General features: G+C 43.5%; 1 protein-coding gene across 8 annotated transcripts in view; it reads right to left on the bottom strand.

The window, feature by feature from the left end:
• The window catches only part of Qrich1 (glutamine rich 1), a 38,971-nt gene extending 20,090 nt beyond the window's left edge, over positions 1–18,881 (bottom strand). The window contains exons 1-4 of one of the 8 annotated variants that reach the window (XM_042281673.2): positions 18,691–18,881; positions 17,120–17,179; positions 5,472–5,801; positions 1,523–2,554 (exon numbers count right to left, since the gene is read on the bottom strand). In XM_042281673.2, the coding sequence (XP_042137607.1) occupies positions 1,523–2,554; positions 5,472–5,780 (1,341 nt within the window). In that variant the 5' untranslated portion in view covers positions 5,781–5,801; positions 17,120–17,179; positions 18,691–18,881. Of the gene's footprint in view, positions 1–1,522; positions 2,555–5,471; positions 5,802–17,119; positions 17,244–17,930; positions 18,431–18,690 lie in introns of those variants that run through there. The other 7 variants (XM_076577055.1, XM_042281672.2, XM_042281668.2 and 4 more) reach the window with 7 other exon arrangements.
• Positions 18,882–19,418: the final 537 nt, after the last annotated feature.

Genomic DNA, 19,418 nt, shown 5'->3' with positions numbered 1-19,418 from the left:
TGTAACTGCAAGTTTCAGGAGATCTTACACCCTCTTCTGGCTTCCACAGAATTAACAACCATCTGTAACGCCAGTTTCAGGAGATCATATACCCTCTTCTGGCTTCCACAGGTAATATACATACATGGTACAGAGACATACATACTGGCAAAATACCCATATACCACACCTTTAATCCCAGCACTCAGGAGGCAGAGGCAGGCAGATCGAGTTCGAGGCAAGCCTGGTCTAAGAGCAAGTTCTAGGACAGCCAGGGCTAAATAGAGAAACTGTGCCTCAAAAAGCCAAAAAAAAAAAAAAAAAAAAGTAAAAATTTAGACATGACTTAAGAACAACAAAAACTAACAACTGAAGCCACATGCAGTGGTATACACATCTGGTTTCAACTACTTGAGAGGCTGAGGCAAGAGAACCAGTTAAACCCAGATCAAACCAGCCTATGCAACAAATATTCCTACTCCAAAAGAAAACTGGGTAAAACTAGTTTCTACAGATAATGTCTGGAAAGTACTAAGTAAAATGGATGTAGAAACAGGTGGAGGTGAAAATGAGGTCAAAGGAGGAAGGTTTCACTATTAAAACAGGAAATATGAAGGCTTTCAGAAAAGGCATGGTTCTCCCCAATCCATTATAAGTGTGGAGCTCATACTTTCTCACCAGCTCTTCTTTAGGTTCAAATTACAGCACTATTGTCTTCCCCATGACCTAAACATGGGATAAACATGGAAGAAATGGTCTTGTTTTGTTTTAGATGGTCTTGCTATGTGGCCTAGGCTGGCCCTGAACTTGTGATCATCCTGCCTCAGTTTCTGGAGTTCTGGTATTAAACAGGTATGTACAACAGGCCAATTGCTAATTTTTTTATTTTTGCCATTTTTCCCCTTTATTTTCTGAGACAAGTTATCATTATGTAGTCCTGGATGGCCTAAAACTTGCTATATAGAACAAGCTGCCCTTGAACTCAGAGATCTACCTGCCTCTGCCTCCTAAGTGTCAGCATTACAGATGTGTACCCCTACATCCAGAACCTTTCAAGAGATCTACTAAGAGGTGCTGTGTTTTAGGTCTTTTAACTTATGTATACTATATTCAAAGATAAATAAAGGAAAATTCTATCTCACAAGCTGTCCATGAATTTACTACCTGTGTGCTAAATTAACAGTTCAATGACAGGTGTTAAGATAAGTAACCCAGGACATATATAACACTTTGGGGTCTTCCATTCATCATAGCATTACCTTTACTCATCATAAAAAGATAATTACAAAGAAATACTATAGGCATCCCATCCCACATACTCTCTAAAAACTACAAAAGAATTACTGGTCATTTTGTTGAATTCCAAGAATGATAAACTTCTTGTCTGTTTATACAGCCTCTTCTACTGCTTCTCTTCCTTCCCCCATATACTATCACTGTCAAGACAAACAAGATGGAATTAAATAATCCACACACTATAGGTGAGTTCTATGTTACACTGGAAACCAAGGACAAAATGCCCTACAGATTAAGTCTCACTTACTGAACAAGTAACCTGGAGCTGCTGCTGCTGTTGGGGTGGTGGTGGTGTCTGTTCTTGTGCAGTTTGCTGTTGTGGCTGCTGCTGTGGGTCCCATATATGTACAGTCTGAGCTGTGTTCTGGTACGTGCCTGCAACGGCCTGTACAGCCACTGGAATATGGATGTTGCCATTCATGAACTGTGCTGGAAAGAGAGAGTTTGCAAGGGTCTGCACTACCTCTTCATGGGAGTTTTTCACTACAGATGTGGCGCCCACCATCTTCTCCTTGTCATCCTCCAGCTTTACAGCTGCTAGGGCTGTGGGTGAGCCACTGACGTGAACTGCATTGTAGGCTTCCTGGGGAATGGCAATGTGGGTAATGCTCTGCTGCTGAGGATCCCCCCGGGGCTGGGCAGAATAAACAGGGATGGTCCAAGTTTCTCCTGTAGGGCTAGTTATGGTCCCAGTAGCACTGTACAGGTGGGCACTGTCTACTGTCAGTAAGTCTGGCCTCAAAGACACGTAACTCTGTTGTTGGCCCTGTGGAATGGCCAGCACGGTGGCCACTGGCTGCCCTGAGATGGCGTAGGACACGGTGATGGGCATGTCCACTTTGCGTTTCTTCACTGGCTGAAGGACACTGGCTGAGCCAACCCGCCGTTCCCCTTCCCGGGGTGAGCCCTGCTGGGATGGTGGTGGGGAAAGGGCACCCACGGTCTGGATTTGAATCTGCTGACCCCCAGCAAGAGACTGGCCAGCCACCAGTTGAGCCTGGATTTGTTGATGTGGGATATGCTCCTCTGGGATTTCTGCAGCCTGGATCTGCTGGGCCGCCTGCACGTGCTGCACCTGGATCTGGGCTGCTTGCAGCTGCGAGGGGCTGGGACTCTGTAGAGATGGGGTCTGGATGGAGGGGGCTGCTGACTGCGGTGGTTGGCCCTGGATCTGCACCTGGACCTGGATGGGTTGCTCAGCAGGCTGGTGAACGGTGAACTGAGGGGAGAGTTGCTGAGCCGAGACCTGCTGTGGAGACTGCTGTACCTGCACCTGTACCTGCAGGAACAAGATTCACCAGTGAGTAAAGCAAGCAACATCCAGCTCCCAGGACCCTGTGTAATGTGGCAAGAGGGACTGCATCAGTCATGGCTTCTGCAGTCACAATGCCCCAAACACCGTATGAAAATTTCTTCAGCATCACATTGAATTTACAGTGAGATATATCCATCCCAGGAAATAAGACAAAAACGATCAACAGGGATCTAAGAACAAAACATTAGAATTTTGTTCACTTTTATTTTTTTCTTTGAAATTGTGGCCCCCCCCCCCTTTGGTTTTCTGCACATTAGTAGAGTGGTATAAGTATATACATAAGTATATGTTTAAAATTTTTATTGGAGTTGGAGTGTTGGCTCAGTGGTTAAAAGTACTGACTGCTCTTTCAAGAACTGAGTTCGAATCCTAGTACCCAGATGGTGGCTCACAACCCTTTATAACTTTAATTCCACAAGATCTGACGCCCTCTTCTATACTCCAAGAGCACTACACACACGGTGCACAGACATACATGTAGGCAAAACACCTATTCACATAAAATTAAAGTGTCAAATCATATTGATTAAAATTTTTTGTAAGGCATGAGAAAAAAAAAGAAAATCTAGCAGCATTCAATTATCTGGATCAAATCTAACTCCAGATCTCAGTGAGTTAGGAGGCCAGCCTGATCTACACATGTGCACACATACACACAAAATAATTAATCATGAAAACAGATTCTGCTAAGTGTCATGGTGCACTTGGGAAGCTGATATAAGAAGACAGTGAGTTTGAGACCTAACCCCAACCAACAATAACAAAAACATACTACAACTGAGTTAAACATTATGTTATTTTATAACTACAAAACTGCTTTATAAACCAAATTTTATTTTGGGGATGTAGCACAGTTGGTAGACTGCTTGCCTACCATGCACTAAACCCTAGGTTCAATCCCTATAGCAAGATATAAACTGGGTAGTGCACACCAGCACTTCCAGCTCTTTGTGGAGTAAGAAGGATCAGGAGTCATGACTATTACTGAGTATTAGGCTAACTTGGGAAACATGAGACCCTGTCGCAAAAACAAAAAAATAAACACCACAAAGGCTAGAGATATTGCTCAGCTTGTCAGTTGGTAGAGTTCTTGCTTAAACTTTGAGATGAACTGGGTAGAGAGGTCTGTGATCCTAGCACTTGGGAGCAGAAGTTCAAGTTTATCCTTGGCTACACACAGAGATTGAAATCTACCTGAGGTACATGAAACCCTGTCTCAAAAAAGAAAAAAACCTAAACTAGTTAGTGACTGAAATACATTTGTTTTGGTAGTCTTTTATGAAAGGGGAAGAATAACTTAAAGGTCAGCTACATTGGGTGTGATAGTTCACACCTAAAATCTTTGCACTTTGCAGACAGAGGCAGAGGATATACAGTGAAACCTTATGTCAGTAAACAGAACCACCAAAAAGTAGAATCTAGCATGTATACAATAACTGTTACACTACTAGCCAAAGTTTGAGTCTGATATCATTCATAATTATAACTAAATGAAATTATGTTTTCAAGTATTTATATATATAACTTTATTTTATTTTTATTTTTTGGTTTGGTTTTTTTTTTTTTTTTTGGAGACAGGGGTTTCTCTGTGTAGCTTTGGAGCCTTTCCTGGAACTCACTCTGTAGCCCAGGTTGGCCTTGAACTCACAGAGATCTGCCTGGCTCCACTTATAGAGTGCTGGGGTAAAAGGCTTGCACCATCACCCCTGGATACAATCTTATTTTAATTTTTAAAAAATTTGTTATCCAGCAGTTGCGAGTCAGAGGCAGGCAAATCTTTGTGAGTTCAAAGCCAGCCTGGTCTACAAAGAGAGTTCCAGAACAGTCAGTACTGTTTCAGAGAGAAATCCAGTGTCAAAAAAACAAAAATAAAATTATCAACCTGAGTATATGATGTGGGGAAGGGGAGGTACATAAATGCCATGGCACACATCTGAAAGGAGTAGGTCACCAGTCCCTAAAGTTGTATTTTGTCACAAATCTGTAATCCTAGCTACTCAGGATTCATCCAGCTTGGCCTAGAGAAGGAGTTCAAGGCCTGCTCAAGCAATTGAGTGACAGTTCCTCTCAAATTAAAAAGTAAAAAAGAGGGGCTGGAGAGATGGTTCAGTGGTTAAGAGCACTGACTGTTCTTCCAGAGGACCCAAGTTCAATTCCCAGCAACCACATGGGGGCTCACAACTATTTCTGACTCCAGTTTCAGGGGATCTGACACCCTCACACAGACAAATATGCATCCAAAGTAAAATAAAATTCAACCACAATACAATGCCAAAAAAAAAAATAAATAAAAAAAATAAAAAAAAAATAAAAACCCCCCACAAAACTACCTGAAGGAGACTGTTTCATCTAAAGACCCCCAAAAAAGAAAAGTCTATGCCTCCTCAAGCATGCATTCACTCCTCCATTTTGAATAAGCTTAATGTCAGCATTCTCTGAGGCTAATAGGTAGAAAATGCCAACCTAGAAATCTACAGGTGATCAAGATTTGAGATGTACAAATTAAATGAAGATCACCATACCTCAGCTTTTAATTTTAAAGCAAGTTCCAAATGCTACACTTTCCACGAGTCAAAACTAGCGTTCCTATGCTTTCTATTCATTCTGTCACAGAAAGAAGTCTCAGTCACATGAAGCTGTCACATTCAAATTCAGTGCTAGCCTCTACTTTCTGTATTGTTCAAGCTCTTTAAAGCAAACAAAGTTTTTATAGTTTACAGCAGCTAGAGATAGTGTCAATCCACATTAAATATGAAAGATTCCCCACCTTGGTAAAATCACTTCCAACATTTCTAACATCTATATAGGTATATTGTAACTAGCCAAACTATGAGAGAAAATTAAACTTTAGTTAACAGGTTCCACCTAAATGTTTCCTCACCTGAACCTGCTGGGGCTGCTGAACCTGGATCTGCTGTTCTTGCTGAGTTTGTGGTTGAACACTGGTTGTGACTGGACAAGCAAGTTCAAGCAAAGACCCAGCCACTTCAGTACTGTCTGTGTAAATGCAGTTCCCACCCTGCTGGTACACCATGGTGGTAGTGGCGGTCTGCTGGAACTCCTGAAGAGCTTCTGGTCCCTTAGAAGCCAGTGAGTCTAGAAATTCCTTCATCCTGTGTTGCGGGACAGACCTCGCCTTCACTCGGATGTACTCTTCAAACGAGATGGTGTTCTCCAGAGAATTATTCATATTGCAGAATCCTTAGGGTTCCTAAAATTAAAATAGACAATCAACATTTTGCTATTGTTAGCGTATTGTTTTATTTTTTCATTAATTAATTTATTGAGAGAGGAGCATGCACATGCCAAGGCATGCGTGTGGAGGTCAGAAGACCACCCACTTGAATTGGTTCTCTTTTTCTACCATGTGGGTCTCAGGGATCAAACTCAGGTCATCAGGCTTGGCAATAGGTGGCTTTATATGTTGAGCCATCTTACCAAGCCTATTATAAGAGAATGAGAATGGAATATGTGTGTGTATACATACATACAAATACAAATACACAAACACACACACACACACACACACACATATTCCAAAGCAAAATTATATTATACCATCTTCCCCACCCTCAAACTTAGGATTTTTTTTAGATAGGATTTCACTATGAACCCTTGGCTGGCCTGTAACTTGCTAAGTTAACCTGGCTGGCTTTAAAACCACACAGATATTCACCTGCATCTTCAGAGTGCTAAGCCTAGCCTCTGTGAGGTATTTTTGTTTTTAATGTTTAGATTTCTCAGTCTTATTATTAGTAGTCTGTGTACAAGATAGTGTATGGGTACACGTGCCATGAAAGCATATAGTCAGAAGACAAATAACTATAGTTTGTTCTGTCTTTCCACCTTTACATGGGTTCAGGGGATGAAACTCATAGGCTTACGCATTAAGTGCCTCTCACCTGCTGACACCTTGTCCTACAATTCTATGTAGCTCACGGTGGCTTTGAACTTAAGGTAATCCCTCTTTCCTCAGGCTCCTGAGTGCTAGGATTTCAAGCATGAACCAATATAATTTGCCTACCTTCCTTCAACACTTTTTTTTTTTTTTTGGTTTTTCGAGACAGGGTTTCTCTGTATAGTTTTGGTACCTGTCCTGGATCTCACTCTGTAGACCAGGCTGGCTTCGAACTCCGAGATCCGCCTGGCTTTGCCTACCGAGTGCTGGGATTAAAGGCGTGAGCCACCACTGCCTGGACCTTCAACATTTCTTAAACCAAACTATCACACTAAAACAAAAACCAAACATATTCTTTAAGTACTGGATAGAATAGGCTGAAATGACCTTCTCTATCCAGCACCAGGCTAATCACATCCTTTCTATGAAGTCAAGCCTTAGACAGTAATGTTGCATGCAAAAATCACTCCCATGCCTGGTGGCACATACCTTTTTTTATTCTCAGCACTTGGGAGCCATATGCAGGCCAGATACTTAAAAGTTTGAGACCAACCCACTCTATATAGCAAATTACAGGCCAATCAGGTCTACAGAATGAGACCCTAACTAAAATAAATAAACTGTTCTCTTACCACCTCAAAAGACTACCAAACAAGGGGAGGGAACAAGGAGCAGATTCCTACCTACTGACATGTTTTTTGTTTTTTCAGACAGGGTCTCACTATGTAACTTTGGCTGGTCACTTGGCCCCATGTTTTATTTCCACTACTAGGTATAATCTATAGTACCGAGTTATTTATGTATGCCATCTAGCAAGACCTAAGAGACAGTGGCATATTCTTTATCTCCATTATAAACATCAAAACAAAACAAAACAAAACAAAACAAACAAACAAACCACTGGGCAGAAGGGGCACACGCCTTTAATCCCAGCACCCAGGAAGCAGAGGCAGGATATCTGAGTTTGAAGCCAGCCTGGTCTATAGAGCGCGTTCCAGGATAACCAGGACTGTTACACAGGGAATCTGACAACCTCTTCTGGCCTCTGTGGTAGCAGACATACATGTGGTACATGTAAACAAAACTCCCATATCCACATCAAATAAAAATAAATAAATCTAGTCACTACTAAAATTCAGAAATCCATTTTGCACACTTTTTCATCAAGTATCTAAGACAAAACAAGAGTTTAAGGCCAGGATGGGCTACATTATTCGACCTTGCCTCAAAAAACAAAAATAATTATAATTTATTTACATTTATAATTTCTGTAGTGTTGGGGACTAAACCCAGGGCTTTGTGCATGCTAGGCAAGCAAGCACTTCACCAACACTACAGAAAAATGGCAAGAAGTTGCAGGTCTGTAACTTCAGCACTCAGGAGAGGGAGTCCAGAGAAACAGAAGTTCAAGGTCATCTACAAGACAGCAAAAGCAACTGATAGGCTTCAAAACAAAAGGGCCAACAATGACTTAAGGGTAAAAACATTCATTCAAGACCTGTGAGCAGAGTTCAATCCACACAACATATATGATGGAAGAAAGGAACTAACTCCCACCAACTGTCCTCTGACCTACACACACACACACACACACACACACACACACACACACACACACACACACACACACACACACACACGCAATGAATCAATGAGTGAATGAAAGTTTAAAAACATGCGAACAAGAACAAAAAGCACAATGACCTATGGACACTAAGTCAACACCGCCTCTGCAGGATCCTCTTTTAGGTAGCCCCATCTTAAGAACAAAAGCAACCGCAGATGAAAGAGTAACAAGTAACACAGACCAAGTGAAGTTTCTTGCCAAAAAGGGCTCTCAGTTGATCTCAAATGTCTGGAAAAGTGATTTGTTCCCCTGAGCCATCAGGCAAGAAACACTAGTCTCTTTTACTACAGAGATGTTTTACTTTATGCCACAGATTTCAGGTTTGTGGGTAATCATTTACTTTGTTCCAAAACATATAGCACGTGCTTATATACTTTTTACAATTATAATTCAAAGTGTAACAGAAGAGTTAAGAGTCTTTCTTCCAGGGCTGGAGAGATGGCCGAGTGATTAACAGAACTTGTTGTTCTTTCAGAGGATGTATATTCAAATCTCAGCACTCATATCAGGAAGCTTACAACTGCCTGTAACTCCAGCTTCAGGGGATTCAATACCGTCCTTTGACACTGACCCCCGCTCCCCCGCCTCCCGACACTGGCAGACACATATACACATGAATAAAATTAAAGTTAAAAAGATTCTTTCTTCCTATTACATCTTTAACTCACAACCACAAATTGAACAATCTAGTTGAATACACTAAGAAGTGTACTATTTTTCTCAAATTGTTAGTATACATCTTGGGAGGAATAAAAACTCTACATATACAGTATCAACAGTGAAACCAAAGAAAAACAGTCTTATGGCTATTAATTTACTGACATTAACATCTCTGTGGGGTGCTATAAGTGTAATATATAAATTATACTTTCAAACAAAATGATCAAATGACAATTCTTTATAATAATGCAAATACACAACAACATGGGACTGGAGAGATGACACAGCAATTAACAGAGGACCTGAATTCAATTTCCACCTGCCTCTGCACGTTGAGATTAAAGGCATGGGATACCATGCCCAGCCTGAAATTTATTGTTTTGCCCTTCTTACACATTTTTTGGTTTGTTTTGGGTTTTGTTTTTTTTTGTTTTTTTTCAAGACAGGGATTCTCTGTGTAGCTCTGGCTGTCCTGGAACTCACTCTGTAGACCAGGCTGGCCTCGAACTCACAGACATCCATCTGTGTCTGCATCACAAGTGCTATAACCATAATTTTTTAAGACCATCTTACCTCATAGCCCCGTTGGCTTGGAACTTGCTATATGACCAGGCTGTCCTTGAACTCAGAGATCCTCAAGCATCTTCCTCCCAAGTGTTGGTATTTAAAAGTATACCACCACACCCAGCTTCATTAGATTCAAAGCAGGTTTTCAGTGTGAATGACCCAAAATTACTGACTCACTATAGACACACAGAATGTATCAATCCTGGGATTTTCTTTTCTTTCTTTCTTTTTTTTTTATTTTTGGTTTTTTGAGACAGGGTTTCTCTGTGTAGTTTTGCTGCCTTTCCTGGATCTCGCTCTGTAGTCCAGGCTGGCCTTGAACTCACAAAGATCCGCCTGGCTCTGCCTCCGAGTGCTGGGATTAAAGGTGTGCGCCACCACTGCCCAGCCCTCCTGGAATTTTCTTAAGATGTCCCTCATAATAAAGACCAAATAGTAGGACTAGGCATGTTGACAAAATGCTACAGGTTTCAATCCCGAAAACTTTATAAACTGGACATAGTGGTACATTAGGGAGGTTAAGACAGAAGGAGCAAAAGCACAAGGTCATCCTCAGCTACAAAGAATCTAGGGATACAGGAAACCTTGTCTCAAAAACACTAGGTATCTCACAGCAGTGGCACACACCTTTAGTCCTAGCACTCAGAAGGCAGAGGCGGGCGGATCTCTGAGAGTTCCAGGACAGCCAGGGCTACACCTGTCATGTAGAGAAACTCTGTCTTGAAAAACCAACCAACTGGGCTGGAGAGATGGCTCAGAGGCTAAGAATACTGGCCGCTCTTCCAGAGGTCCTGAGTTCAATTCCCAGCAACCACATGGTGGCTCACAACCGTTTATGTGTTCCGGTGCCCTCTTCTGGTCTGCAATATAGACATACATGCAGGCAGAACACTGTATACAGAATAAATAAATCTTACAAAACAAACAAAAGCCCCCAATATTATAAAGTTCACAATATGTAGGACTCTTGATTTAACAACAAACACCCTTCTGCTCTAAAGGGGATTCAAGTGAGATTACATGAGAACCTATTAACGTATCTTCTACAATGCTGGTACATAATTCAGTTTTTCATCTCCATTACAAAGGGGATATAGATTAAAATAGGATACTTGGTTCCCCAATAATGCAGGTCCAGTAGGATGGCTTAGTAGATAAAGACACTTGCCACCAAGCCTCAACAGTCTGAGTATAAGTCTTCAATCCTTAGGATCTACAAGGTAGGAGAAAAGACCCAACTCCTACAAGTGACCTCAACATGCAAGCTATGGTGCACGAATTCCCCCCCCCCCCCTCTCTCTCTCTCTCTCTCTCTCTCTCACACACACACACACACACACACACACACACACACACACACACACACGAAGCTGAAGTAGCTAAAAGGGAGCTGCCTGTAAATGTCAGCAGTGAGCACCGAGTGGCAGCATGAGGATGGCTTAGTTTGAGGTCAGCCTAGTCTATAGAGTGAGTTCCAGCCCACCTTGGGCTATGTAACATAGCAAGACCCTGTCTCAAAACACAATAGGTACTGGGGAGTGGTTCAATCAGTAAATACAAATCTGAGTACCTGAGTTCAATCCCTAGTCAAGCACTGTAGCATGAGACTGTAATCCAAGCACTGGGGAGGCAGACACAGGTAGATCCTGGGGCTTGCAAGACAAACCAAGTGGTTCTCAATCTTCCTAATACAGTTAATACAGTTCCTGTTGTGATGACCTCCAACCATAAAATTATTTTCATTGCTACTTTTTAACTGTAATTTTGCTACCATTATGAATCACAATACCATCATATTTATATATATGTTTTAGGTAACCCCTGAGAAGGGGTCATTTGAAACACACAAACTAGGGGTCAAGTTAAATAGATGATTTCCAGGATCAACATGAGAACCTGTCTCAAAAACTAAGGACTGTTACTAAAAGGTACTTGATGTTAAAATTCTGGCCTCCCACAACTTCATGTACTGGGAAACACATACAGGACTATGTACATACATACCAAAACCAAAAAAGAACCTGCTCACAGTAGCTTAGCCAAATCCATGAGTTCCAGATTCAATGAGAGCTCTTATCTCAAAAAATAAGGTGGAACACTGGGCACATGCCTTTAATCCCAGCACTCAGGAGACAGAGGCAGGCGGATCTCTATCTACCGAGTGAAATCCAGGACAGGTACCAAAACTACACAGAGAAACCTGGGGGGGGGGGGGTAGAAAGTGAGTAAGGAAGACTGTTGTTGATATATTGTGCACCCCAATAAACTTATCTGGGGGTCAGAGAACAGAACAGCCATAATACTAAAATATTAAACATAGAGGTTAGGCAGTGGTAGCACATGCCTTTAATCCTAGCATTCCAGAGGCAGAGATCCATCTGGATCTCTGTGAGTTCAAAGCACACTGGAAACAGCCAGGCATGGTAACTTTAATCCCAGGAAGTGATGGCAGGAAACAGAAAGGTATTTAAGGCATGAGGACCAGGAACTAGGCTGGTTAAGCTTTTAGCCTTTTGAGCAGTACAGTTCAGCTGAGATCTATTTGGGTAAGGACTTAGAGGCTTCCAGTCTGAGGAAACAGGATCAGCTGAGGGATTGGCAAGGTGAGGTGGCTGTGGCTTGTACTGTTTCTCTGATCATTCAGCATTCACCCCAATACCTGGCTCTAGGTTTGTTTTTATTAATAAGAATTTAAGATTCGTGCTACAGAAGACCACATTACACCAACCTCTAGTCTACACACACACACACACACACACAGGAATATACACGAAAGCAAATGGAAACCAGGCATTAATAGTAGTACACATCCACAATCCAACACATGAGTAGTATCTGCTATGGGTTTGAAGCCAGCCAGGCTACACAGCAAAGGAACAGAAACAGTAAAAGGAGTCCCTGTAACTAAACTGTGTCTGAAATATGGATGACAGCTGTTTGCTACAACTCCCTGGTTGTTCTCTGATTCTTTGCAAATTTTAAACATTTACCACCTAAGAGCTGAGTCATTTGAGTATTTCCTCATCCTTTCATCAATTATACCAATCACATCTTTAAATTCTGCAATGATCATTTTCATAGCTATAAGCCTCTATATAGAGTCATTAACAGCTTTGGGTTTTTTGTTTGTTTGTTTGAGGATAGAGAAATGCCTGGTGTCCCTAAAGACCAGAAAAAAGCACCAGATCCTTTGGAACTGGAGACAGCTGTGAGCCACAATGTGGGTGCTGGGAACTGAACCTGGTTTTCTAAAGAAAACAACCAATGATTTTCACTGCTGAACCACACATAAAAAAATAAGTATTTTCTGCCGGGCGGTGGTGGCGCACGCCTTTAATCCCAGCACTCGTGAGGCAGAGCCAGGTGGATCTCTGTGAGTTAGAGGCCAGCCTGGTCTACAGAGCAAGATCCAGGAAAGACGCAAAGCTACACAGAGAAACCCTGTCTCAAAAAAACAAAACAAAACAAAAAGAGTGTTAGGTTTTCAGTGAGACGCCACTGACCCATCTATATAACCACAATATTTTTCTTTGGTTTGAGACAAGGTTTCTCTGTGTAACAGTCCTGGCTGTTCTGGAACTCACTCTATAATAGACCAAGCTGGCCTCGAACTTACAGAGATTTTTGTGCCTCTGCCTCCCGAGTGCTGGGATTAAAGGTATATACCACTACAGCTTGGCTCCACACTATTTTTTGGAAAATACGTTAACCTAGACTACATAGCAAGTTTGAAGCAAGCCTGGAATACACTAGCCTGGCTCAAAAATATTTTTTTTTCATTAAACTAAGAATAAGGTATGTCAAAAATAAGGGAGGTGCTTCTTGTCCTAATGACACATGCAATTTTGAAAATATTTCATGACATAGAAACATACATTAGATATATAAATACAAAAAACAAAAAGATAGCTAATACAATTTTACTTGCATGTTCCAATATTGTTCAGTTATATATTAGGAAAAAAAAGTCTAAAATATCAGAACACTAACAATTAGCTGATAAATCTAAGTTTATTTCTGTATAATGCTCTACTTTGTAAGTTGCATTAACAAGAAAGACACTTAAACAAGTCATCCCCCCCACTCCACCCACCCACCCACCTCCACCCCCGTGGTTACATGCAACAGTAAGACAAACACAATTCTTTTTTAGTATGTTTTTCCCAAAAAGCTTCCTCTTAATAACAAAATCACCAAACATCAAAAATTTACAATAGTGGAGCCGGGCGGTGGTGGCGCACGCCTTTAATCCCAGCACTCGGGAGGCAGAGCCAGGCGGATCTCTGTGAGTTCGAGGCCAGCCTGGGCTACCAAGTGAGCTCCAGGAAAGGCGCAAAGCTACGCAGAGAAACCCTGTCTCGAAAAACCAAAAAAAAAAAAAAAGACTCCTAATTAGTGTCAAGCCAAAGAAGAGGTGAAAAGCAGGAAAGAAATTAATTATAAGACTTCTAAAAAAACAAGAAGCTGTGGGAATATGTTGAGTACCCCCAGTACCTGCAAATCGGGTGAGATTAACAATGGAAAAAGAGAAAACACAGTAAAGCTCCTAGTAGGTTGAGTCTGTAAACAGCTCCCACCAACGGATCCAAGACACTTCCTTCTCCAGGCTAGTTTTCGGCCCCACTCTACCTGGTTTAGTCGAGTTGTTATTAACACAATGCCTGACAGAAGTTTAACATACAAACCACTATTTTATTACTAGAATACAATGGTACTCATGGAAAAGACTTCTCAAAAAACATTTCCAAGAGTGCTTTCACTAATTCATTTCTTTTTTCCCATTTAGGTATTAAGAGATGATTCTAGCCAGGTGGTGGTGGCGGCGGGGGCGGCGGCACACTATGCATCTTTAACCCCAGCACTCGGAAGGCAGAGGCAGGCAGATCTCTGTGATGCCAGCCTGTTCTCCAGAGTGAGATTCAGGACAACCAGGGCTGTTTCACAGAGAAACCCTGTCTTGAAAAAAAAAAAAAAAAAAAAAAAGAGAAAGAGAGAGAGAGAGATGATTCTAGTACTTGCCACACTCACCCCTTCTTGAGCCCTTTATTTCTGCCTATTAGGGCTGGTTTGTTTGACTGGTCAAGTACACAGTAAGAAGGAAATGTACATAACAAGGAGTCCAATCTGTGACTGACTGCAACCATCAAGATAACGCGATACCTTTAGATTAGCCAAGTTTTTTGAGGTTTTGAATGTCCAAGAGAAGATAGCCCGAGCTGCCCCAGTTTCCAAGTTGCCTCTTTCTTGAGACCCAAACCTCTTCCAAAGTACCTACTCTAATAATGGTTCCTCACAGCTTAGTCTGATTTAAAAATTGCATTTTCACATGCTAAAAAAAGACTAATTTTAAGAAGTTAGTCATATTTGCTCTAAATAAGGTAATCAATTACTATCAAAGCAGAGTGGAAACCCTACTTACAGGTACTAACCCACTACAGTTTGTCAAAAACTATTGCCTGGGGCCACTCATTCATCCAATACCTTTACTGAGAAACCCCAGATTTAAGAGCATTTTCATCATGGTTACATTTTTAAACACATTTTCAACCAAAAATTTAAAATCCGTATTTTTATCAAATACTGATGGGCTGTAAATTGGTACAACCATTTACATTGACTTGTCAAGTTAAAAATATACCTTCCAGCTGGGCGTGGTGGTGCACGCCTTTAATCCCAGCACTCAGAAAGCAGAGCCAGGCAGATGTCTGTGAGTTGAAGGCCAGCCTGGTCTACAGAGCAAGCTCCAGGACAGGCACCAAAACTACACAGAGAAAGTGCCCCCCCCAATATTCCTTCCTTAAAACCAAGCAACCTTAACCTTAAATGTATATGACAACCAAATACATCCAAATGTTCACAGGAGCACTGATATCTATAAATGTTTGCCAGCACGGGATATAAAATTATGGAATATCAACAAAACAGTACAGAAATGGACAAAAACTACCAAAGCTGCACACATTAAAAAACAATGATAAAAGCAGAAGACACAAAGTAAGCTCGGGAGGCAGAGACAGGTTTATCTTCCTGAGTTTGAAGCCAGCATGATCTACATGGTGAATTCCAGAACAGCCAGAGGTACACAGTGAGACCCCCATCTTGAAAACAGTAATAATAATCATAAAGCAACAGTGAGTGTGCATATACACAAGATTAAAAAAAAAAAACTATGTTTAGGGATACAAAGGTTGTAAATATGAAGACAAAAGACAAGATTATCAAGCTGAAGAGACAGTTTCAAAGGAGCTGAAGCATACTGGCTGCTCTTCCAGAGGCCCTGTGTTTGATTCCTGAACACAAATAACAGCTGACAACTGCCTCGAACTCCAGTCCCAGGGGATCCCAACACACTACCCTATTCTGGTTCTGAGGGCACAGACATATATGCAGACAAAACACCCATACACATTAAAAAAAAATGAGATTGAGTTTAGCTGTTTCCAAGAACTGAGATGCTATGAGGAAGAACAGATACAGGGATGATGGCATTCTATTTCTTAGATGTAGTTACACTAATCTGATCTGTAAACAGTACATAAATATTTCACAATCTTAAGGGAGGGTGTTGTAGTGTGCTTGTTTAGCCTGTACAAAGCCCAGGGTTTGATCTCCAACCCACACAGGATGGGTTTGGTGGCAGCGTACTTATAATCCCAGCACCTGGGAGGCAGAGGCATGAGGATCAGAAGTTCAAGATCATGCTCCACAGCAACAGCCAGCCCAAAATTCCTAAAACCCTATCTCAAAGAGAAAAAGATCAGCTTTCTAAGTGGGTCCAAAGAACCATTCCTTTTCCCCTTTGAAGAAAGCAAAAATTTACACCTTTTTCTTCATGCAGCTAAGTCAGTTTAATAAGACAAACCACAACCCAGAGGCAGAGAAGTTAGTTTAGTGGTAAAGTGCATGCTTAGCATGTGCAAGACTCTAGGTTCAAAATAATAAAAATAAAACAAAAACAGAAATCACAATCAATTATAGGGGAAAATACTGAAGCTCCGAGGACTCACGCCTGGAACTAAATGCAGGCGGGCAAAGAAAAGCTGTTGAGTAACACCTTCTTCTGAGGCCAGCTCAGACAGTCAGATAAAGCATGGCCGTTGAAAGAGCAGAGAGTCAGAAGCACGGCACATCAAGTACAAACCTCTACTGACTACAAGCATGCAAGCTCACAGGAAGACATCCTTGATTTTGAAGCTGCTATAAAGGAGGACAGCCACACCCAAGTCCCTAACTGGGCTTTGATTTGTGTTGTTTTTACTTTTTCAAGTAACTCAAATTCACAGCAAAATTCAACCACTTTTTGAGCTTTTGTTTGGAGACGCAACATCAACATAAGCTTTTTCAAGGAGATATGGAACTGTGTAAGTTCTTGGAGAAGTAGAAAAATATCCCAAAGGACTGAAAGTTATCTACCAGGTAAATATTAGTTGATGGAAACATTGTTAAAGAAAAAAAAAAAGACAATCCAGAACAAGCAAGCTTAAAAGGTATAAAAAGTTTATAAATAAACTCAATAAACCTGACAGCTTTTGTTTTTAAACCATTTAGGTTCTTAGCTGATGTTTTGCAATGTTAATCCTGCATGTTGGGGTGACTTAGATTTTAAGGGACCACTGTCCAAGCAACAGTTTCCCACCTGCAGTTTTCTAGTAGCTAGCGTTTCTAGCAGACAACACCAAGAATGAATGACAGGATTTGTAAAGTTTCAATATTACTGAGGGGAAAGGGGATAACGGACCGCACACATACTTCCAGCATATGAATGATTTTAACTCACCAGTCACCATGTTGCATGTATGTCTGCTGCTTGTCCTGAGTTCTTAAGACTTCTAACATTCTGAAGAAGATAGAACAAAGAAGTTCCTTCCATCCTCAGCCTCTTTTTAAGTTTTAACTTTGTTCTTAAAAAAATACAGTGTATTAAAAAAAACATTACTATCAAATTTGATTTCCACTATTACTCCTTTTAGCTTGCTTTTACTCAACCTTGATGGACCGAAACTGTATAATAAACTAGCAGATGTTTTGTGTTAGAAAAAAAAAAGGGGGTGCATATTTCTCCTTCACAAACCTAAAATTTCCTTGACACCAGATCACAGCGCTGGGACAAAAAAAAAAAAAGCTGAGAAGGACTTAGGTCACTTGGTTCTTATAGCGACACGGGCAGATTTTAGAAATTTCTGCTGAATACTTTAGAAATTACAAAGAAAAAAGCAAATCAAGTTTATCAACGTTAAGAACTGGCCCTTATTCGGAACAGAAAAGCAAGTCCCTCCCACCCATGCGGGGGGGGGGGGCCTACATTTAAGGATTTAAAGCGGAATTTTAAAGCTCGGAGAGTTTGGTACTATACACATTTGAAGATCTCTTTCCGGAGCGCAGAGGTGACGTGTATCAACTGCGCTTAGGGACGAACTGGCTTCTGATGGAAGGAAAGCAGGTACTAACCAAGGGCCTTGTAACGCTAACCTCTCCTCGGCACAAAGCACCAGCACAAGGTGAAAAAACCCAGGGGAACCCAATGCCCTCTCTGGCCCACAGAACTCGGTGTCCGAAGCAAGGTAGCTGCACCCTCCCCAAGCACCCACCCAGGACATGGGCCTCGCTTAAATAACAGCATTCTTCAGTGAGTACGAGCAATTCTGTCTGCCTCCCAGAGGAGCGGAGCCGCGAGCCAGACAGCAAAGCCGCTAGGTTTCTCTGCAGACCTAGGCCACCGCTGCCCGGGACGTCACCAGAGCAGGAAGGGCCCAACAACCCTCCACGCTCCCCTCGAAGCAAGTCGGTCGTCCGCCAGGCTGCCGGCCCTCCGCTCCGAAGGGGCGTCGGCGCGCACTCGGGACGGCGCGACCCACCAACAGCAGGGCGCGCGCCGCAAAAGCGGGGGGTCGCGGGCGGGCGGGCGGGCGCGCGCCCCGGAAGCCGCTCTAGCCCACGGGCCACAGCTGAGAGCCAACGGGGACGCGCACGTCGCGCGGCGACGCGCGATGGGAGGACCGCACGGCGCGCGCGTCACCGCGGGGTTAAAGAAAAAAAAAAAACACACACACACACGCACGCACGCACACAGGCGCCCGTGCGCGCGGCCGCCGCCGCCGCCGCCGCGCGCGCCCGTGCGCCGCGCCCACCCCGATCCCAGGCTCGCCCCTCCCCCGCCCGCGGGGCGGAGGCACGCGAGCCGAGGGACGGGCCCCGCTCCGCAGCCGCCCCGAGGTCGCCTGGGCCCGGCGGCGGCGGCGGCCCGCCCGCCCCCGCCCGCCCGTCCGCCCGCCCGCCGTTGTGTGCAGTGGGCCCCGCTGCCCCAGGCCCACAGCCTTGCTGCATCCCCGCCCCCACCAGAGCCCTCACCCGGCGACGCCACCGCCGCCGCTGCCTCCGCTCTGCCCGCCGGCCCCGCTTCACCGCCCGGGGCCTCGGTTCTGCCGCCGCTGCTCCAAGACCGACAGGATTTTCTCCTCACAGCTCCCTGGGCGCCATCTTACATTCAACCCTCACAACCAATGGGAGCTGAGTGCCCCTCTCGCGAGACTCGAAGCGTCGGATCCCGCGAGAGCTGCCGGTCAGGCTTAAAGGGAACGCTTCGGACTGCACGGGAAGCTGCTGGAGCCGCAGAGTGGATCCCTGGGTGTTGAAAGGAGCGCCACGCCCAGGGACGCCCCTCCGTGGCGGGGAGGAGCCTAGGCCTGGGTTCAATACCCCGGGGTTATTTTGCTGCTGCCCGAGGTCCGGAGGCGTGCTTCTTAAACCCACCTACGGCGTCCCGCTGGCGCCTCCCCTAGCTGCACGGCTCCTGGCGAGGCGTGGCCCGGCCTACCTCGGCCTCGTGGTTAAGGTGGCCCCCCCAAACCCCTAAGCCGCGCCCAGACTTAACATTTGTACCACATCTGGGAAGTGCTCGGAGTTGCTGAGCCTGGAGAAAACCGCTTCTGGAAGGCTCACCATCAACTACCATCAGAGATCAGCTACCACCGTCAGGTCCACCTTAAAGCGGGCCCTGGGTAGTGGAGTGTTTGTATACAGGGAAAATGTGGAAGGCTTTAAAGCTGCAGGCACTCACCTACAGCCTCCGCAGCAGC

Source organism: Peromyscus maniculatus, chromosome 7 (genome assembly GCF_049852395.1).
Source record: "Peromyscus maniculatus bairdii isolate BWxNUB_F1_BW_parent chromosome 7, HU_Pman_BW_mat_3.1, whole genome shotgun sequence".
Lineage (NCBI taxonomy): Eukaryota > Metazoa > Chordata > Mammalia > Rodentia > Cricetidae > Peromyscus > Peromyscus maniculatus.
The sequence above is the reverse complement of the archived record's forward strand: the minus strand, read 5'-3'. Positions and strand labels throughout refer to the sequence as shown.